The sequence below is a fragment of the Cannabis sativa genome, chromosome 3 (genome assembly GCF_029168945.1).
Source record: "Cannabis sativa cultivar Pink pepper isolate KNU-18-1 chromosome 3, ASM2916894v1, whole genome shotgun sequence".
NCBI lineage: Eukaryota > Viridiplantae > Streptophyta > Magnoliopsida > Rosales > Cannabaceae > Cannabis > Cannabis sativa.
This window is the reverse complement of record NC_083603.1, coordinates 59,271,644-59,278,308: the sequence shown is the minus strand read 5'-3', so window position 1 is coordinate 59,278,308 and position 6,665 is coordinate 59,271,644. Positions and strand designations below refer to the sequence as shown.

The window sequence follows — 6,665 nt, the reverse complement described above, 5'->3', positions numbered from 1 at the left end:
CATCCGTAGTGAAGTAGGTTCTGCGAATACATGTACTACGGTCGGATGGGTGGATAAATTTTGTATTGTTTATCTATTTTGTTTGTTATTTTAGGCACTTTTAAAATTTTTGGGAACGTTCAATTACAGCCGTTATGCTGCCGAAATTTTGGTAGAATTAGGATAAATCTTACTAAAAAAATATTAATATTTACATAACCCAAATAACTAGTTAATTATAACATAGTAATAAGAAGTTAGGTCACGTAAAAAATAATTATATACACATTTATATAAACTTTTCAATTTTACCAACATTTTAATCAACTAAACAACCTAATAAGATGAACTAAACTAAAACAAGAATTTGAGTAATTTATAAATTAATATGAATAAATTGTGAGAAACTTAGTTAGTTACATTGTGTAATTAGTAACTAGCTATAATTAGTTACTAAATACAGAATTTTTTTGGATAGGATTTTTGTTATGGATAAATCATGGATGCGTGAGGAGAGAGACACACTGCGATTTCAAGTAGGGTTCAATGCATTTTTAGAGTTTTCCTTAAAGAATTCTAAAAATGACGATCGTATTCATTGTCCGTGTGTAGATTGTTGTAATGTATCTAAAGGGAATATTACAATGATTAAGGACCATGTGTATTTATGAAGTTTCAATAGAAGTTATACAAATTGGTATTACCATGGCGAATATTTACCTGATGATCCATATCCATTAGGAAAGCCGGGGGTAGATGATATCAAGGGTAATAATTTCGATGATTATCAATTGGACTTGCTAAACGAAGCACAGGAGGAATTTCTTAATGATCTTGCGAAATTCAATAATTTTCTTAGTGATACTGATAAACCCATGTTCGATGGTTGTAAAAAACTAAGATTACCAACAATGGTAAAGTTTTACAACATAAAAGCAGAAAATGGAGTGAGCAATAAATGTTTTACTCAATTTTTAGCTGCTTTTAAAGATATCTTACCATTTGCCAACCGCTTCCCGGAATCTACTTATAAAGTGAAAAAAACGTTAAATTCTATAGGATTGAAGTATGAAAAAATTCATGCATGTCCGAACGATTGCATTTTATATCGTAAGGAATATGTAGACATGAATTATTGCCCGACTTGCAGTTTATCCCACCATAAAGTAAACAAGAGTAAGGAGAATAGGAAACTTATCCCCCATAAAGTGATGTGGTACATGCCTTTGATTCTGCGACTGAAACGATTATATCATAGTGCAGAACATTCTGAAAATTTGATTTGGCATGAGACCAAGAGAGTGAAAGATGGAAAACTCAGACATCCTGCAGATTCCCAAGCTTGGAGAAAAGTAAACTACATAAATCCTGAATTCAAATCTGAACCAAGACACATTCGTCTGGGTCTATTTGCGGATGGAGTAAATCCACATAGATCTCTAAGTAGTCGTCATAGTTCATGGCTTGTCTTCCTAGTTATGTACAATCTTCCTCCCTGGTTAGTGATGAAGAGGAAATTTAACATGCTTTGTTTAATGATATCAGGCCCGCAACAACCCGTACATAATATTGATGTATATTTGGAACCATTGATTGAAGATTTAATAGAATTGTATGAGAATGGTATTCAGGCCTATGATGGTTTTAAAAAAGAATTCTTTAATCTGAAAGCTGTGTTATTGTGGACTGTCAGTGATTTCCCTGCTTATAGTAATTTATCAAGCTTAAGCACAAAAGGTTACGAAGGTTTTCCGATTTGTTTCACTAACACATCGGCTTGTCGCTTGGGAAATGGACACAAGATGTGTTATATGGGTCACAGACGGTACTTGCCTGCAAATCATCCTGATAGACGGAAGAAGAAAGCATTTGATGGTACTGAAGAGGGAGATATGGCTCCTTTGCCACTGTCTGGGGAACAAATTCTCCAACAAGTTGAACTTGTAGATTTTATGTATGGAAAGACGCAGAAAAATAAAAAAACAAATGGTTGTTTTAAAATAAAGTCAATCTTCTTTCGTCTTCCATATTGGAAAAGTTTACTAGTTCGACATTGTTTGGATGTCATGCATATTGAAAAAAATGTGTGTGAGAGTATTATTGGTACCTTACTTGATATTCCCGGCAAAACTAAGCACGGTCTAAATAGTCGTTTAGATCTCGTTGAAATGGGTATACGAAAATCTCTAGCACCTGAGAAGAAAGGTGATTGATTATATTTGCCTCCTGCTTGTTTAACTTTGTCCAAAAAAGAAACACAAACAGTTTACAAATCACTTGCAAATATGAAAGTACCCGATGGTTACTCGTCTAACATCAAAAACTTGGTGAATGAGACTGAATTGAAACTAATGGGTCTGAAATCACATGATTGTCATGTGTTAATGCAACATCTGCTTCCAATTGCCATTAGATCTGTCTTGCCAAAAAATGTTCGAGAGTGTTTGACACATGTTTGCATTTTCTTTAATAAGTTGTGCGGGAAGGAATTAGAATTGGATAAGTTAGATGCATCACATGAACATGTAGTCAAAACATTGTGCAACCTGGAAAAGTTTTTTCTGTCATCTTTTTCCGACATCATGATCCATTTAATGGTTCATCTAGTGAGAGAAGCAAGGTTGTGTGGGCCGGTGTGGGCGAGATGGATGCATCCATTTGAAAGAAATATGAAGGTACTTAAAAGTTATGTGCGTAACCACTATCGGCCAGAAGCATGTATGGCTGAGTGCTACATATCTGAAGAGGATGTGGAATTTTGTTCAGAGTACATGGCTGGAGTTGACGCAATAGGAATTAGAAAACCAAGAACTGACCCAGATGAGGTTGATAGAGGATTAAGGGGGAAAAGGACAATGGTGACAGTGTCCAAGCTTGAAGTAGATCAAGCTCAGTTAGTCGTGATGAACAATAATGTAGAGGTTCAACCATATATAACGTAAGTAGCTTTTCTTTGATTAACATTACTTAAGTCACGATGAACAATAACTTGATTTACCTTACTTGTTTTACAGTGCCCATATGGAGCTGTTACAATCAATGGTTCGAAGAAATCAAAAAAATAAACAAAAATGGGTTGCAGACAAACATCATCAAACTTTCATTGGGTGGTTAAGGAATACCATTATAGCAAAGTTGAACGAACCGAATCGTGGAGTATCTGATGTGTTGAGTCGTATTGCCCTTGGACCAACTTTTGCTGTAGCAAAGCATGAAGCGTACATTGTAAGGGGTAAACGTTTTCATACAAAGTCAAGAGATGATACTCGAGAGGTTCAAAATAGTGGCATACGTATCGTCGCAGAAACTATGCACTTTGCAAGTGCAAAAGATAGAAACCCTGTTTTAGGTACTATGATGTATTACGGGGTCATTGAAGAAATATGGGAGCTCAATTATTTTGCGTTTCGAATTCCACTTTTTAAATGTTCTTGGGTCGACAACAATGTTGGAGTAAAAATTGACGACCTTAGTTTTACTTTGGTTCATTTAAGTAAGAGAGGAAGCAAGAATGATCCATTTATCATGGCTAGACAAGCAGCTCAAGTTTTTTACATTTCTGATCCGGCTAATGATAAATGGTCTATTGTTTTATCGACACCAGAGAGGAGGTTCTTAGAGACTAAAGAGGATGAGGAGAATGCTGACTTATGTTATGATGACTTCGTTGCTGGACAACCAATTCATGAGCAAGTTATGGGAATTGATTGTAACCTTGAGGAAGACGACGCTAAATACATTAGAAACGATATCAATGAGGGAATATGGGTCAATTGTGATTCAGGCAAACATAAACAAAAAAAAAAAAAGAAAAGAAAACGTGTCTAATTGGTAACTTGGTATATAGCTTATTTTATATTGTGGTTGTTTATGCTCAATACTTAACAATTTTTTTATGCATTTAATATTTCGTATACACTACTTGTTATATATATAGCTAACTTCAAATTTTGTTTGTTAATGGTGTAGATATGGCCAACTCAGGATCAGGATCTGATTCAGGCGTAGAGGCAGAGTGTCCAACAGTAATACCTACACGAGGGCCTACGCAGATGAATGAAATATCCAAACTAATGGATCAGGGCAAAAGAGTGGCCCTCTAGGTTAATGACAAAGGAAATTAGTGCGGGAAAAACTATGCCAAGCTCGTATCAACTCTAGGAGTCAGATGCCGGAAGACGATAGGGTTGTCCTATAAAAACTGGAAAGAAGTCAACCCTACTCTGAAAAATAAAGTTTGGAAATACATACAAGTAAGCTGTTATTTGTTAGCATTTTGATTTGTTTTTTTATTAATTCAAATGTTCACTCTAACCATGTTTTTTTCCTTCAAACTAGACGGGGTTCATTGTGCCGGATTCCTTCAAATATGATTGTCTCATCCTAGCTGGGAAGTTAATGAAAGACTTCAAGAATAGGATGACAAAAGACATCATAATGCCCGCTTTGCAAGAGAAGGATCTGAGACGACTGACACAAGTCCCTGAAAAGCACCCCGAGATCGACCATGCGGATTGGTGCACTTTTGTTGAAAGCCAACTAACTCCTGAATTTCAGGTACGCTAATTATATTAACACTAAGATAAAATCTTAAATACAAGTACATGTATCTAATGTATTTTTTTGGCATTGTAGGAATTGAGTAAGGTGTAACGTGAACATTCCCCGAAAATCCAATCCAGACATCGAAGTGGTCGGAGTGGAATGGTGAACGTACGGGAAGCTGTGGTAAGTAATGCTTAAATTCTAATAATGTGCTATAAAATTTAATTGGTACTCATTGAATTGTTATAAAATAATGTAGAAAAAGGATCTCGAAGTTCCAGATCCCCCCCGCTACCATGTTTGGATTAAATCTCGCACCAAGACTCAAAAACTTGTCACTGATTACGACAAGAAAATTGCAAAGAAGATAGTAAGTATATATTAATCCTTAATTGAGTTCTACTAATGAGTTAGTGTATACAATTGACATACTAATTGCTTGAATATATGCGTACATTAGGCTCAATTAGAGGAGAAGCTTATTCAGGGACAAATTCAGGTCCAGGGCCAAAACGATATCCTGACGCAGGCGCTCGGGACACCACAGCATCCTGGATGTGTCAGGGCTGCTTGGTATGTTATTACTTGAAATGTTATTTATTTAGTTACACAAATAAAATTGTAGCTAATTTGCATTTTATAATTTGCAGGTTCCTGACCAGGACATCTAAACTGTTCGGCAGGAAGAAAAGGGAAGTGTCTGATGTTGTGGCTCGGCAAGTGAAGGAGATTGAAAAATTAAAAGTCGAAGTCCAATCCCTTAAGCAGAAGAGAAACGGTGCCGAACAAGAGGAAGAAGGAGAGGTGGCTGGTGAGGCGTATGTTCCACAACCATACGCTCCTGAGGATGAGGGACAACCACAAACTTATCCTGAGGAGTTTATTTCCCTCAACGACCAAGGTCTCCTGTACAATTTCGATGACCATGCGGCCCTTAATCAGCAAGTCAATCTCTGCTCTGACAACATCGACAACATTGTGGCCCGAGCGTATTTGTACGAGCATGTTGGTAAAATCACTATTCACTGCACGGAATACGATGATTCACATGCCCAGATTCTGGTTTCAGAAATCCTGCAAGAGGAGGCTGAAATCCCAATTCCAATTGAAGGGTGCAGATATGTTAGGGACGTATTGTTAGGTTATTTTTAGTATTAATTTTAGATTAAGTTTAGTATATTTTTAATTAAGTTTTAATCATGTTTGGAGCATTTTTACGCTTGTTATCTTTTATTTTTGCAAATTTAAAATAGAAGAAGATTAGAAAAATATCAGAGAAAAGGATGGGAAAAAAGATAAAAATATCATGATATTTAAAATAGAGAGAACTGTGCAAGAAAATAATGCTGAAACTTCAAGCCTTAATTCGACTATCTTCTGATTAGATTTTGGAAAAAGTCAAAACACGAAAGTTCTAGATCTCTCTTTTATCTTTCCAGAACATCTTGAGTCGTCCAATTCCGAGCAATATCGAGAGAGTTATGACCAAAATACTATCAGTCGACGCAACAGAAAAAAATATCTCGTTTGAGGTTTCCCAAAAATTTAAATTCGAATTAGAATTTCAACATGTGCGTTTTTTCCATAATTTTAGGCCTTCAATGCCTATATAAAGGGAAGAAGGGAGTTGATTTCAGCAAGCAATTTTAGAGAGAAAAACAGAGAGAATACAGATGCAAAGTGGAGAGATCAACTGGAATATTGGAGGCATTCTTCAGAGGGTTTTGAGCATTCTTCTCTTCTCTATTTTCATCTCTTTTTCTTAAAGTTAATATGTGTGATTGTGCTCTCATGAACATGTGTAGCTAAACACTTTAATTAGGGTTAGATGGATATTGTTTAACATTGTTTATGGTTTTAATATGATTAATTTTCCCCCTAATTTTTATGTATTCTTTTTTTTATTTGTGCTTAATTACTTTTAATTGCCTGATCACCAATTAACTGTCTATGATTTTGATGCGAGATCTGAGAAGTGAGTGTCAAATATGCTATAGTAGAATAGAACTGAATTTCGATATAGGATGAGAGTACCTATATGGTTTAGATAGCTTATAGGGTTTCTGTGTTTAATGCGTGTTGCATGTTAAATTTATCACGAGAGTAGAAAGTTTGCATGTAATTGAGATTTATATATCTGA

General features: G+C 35.6%; 1 protein-coding gene across 1 annotated transcript; it reads left to right on the top strand.

Annotated features, from left to right (window-relative positions):
- The first annotated feature begins 2,264 nt into the window (after positions 1-2,264).
- LOC133036196 (uncharacterized) lies at positions 2,265-5,195 on the top strand. Its single transcript, XM_061112708.1, has 4 exons — positions 2,265-2,917; positions 3,096-3,763; positions 3,949-4,004; positions 5,175-5,195. The coding sequence occupies exons 1-4, from the start codon at positions 2,265-2,267 to the stop codon at positions 5,193-5,195; spliced, it is 1,398 nt and encodes a 465-aa protein (XP_060968691.1).
- The last annotated feature ends 1,470 nt before the right edge of the window (positions 5,196-6,665 follow it).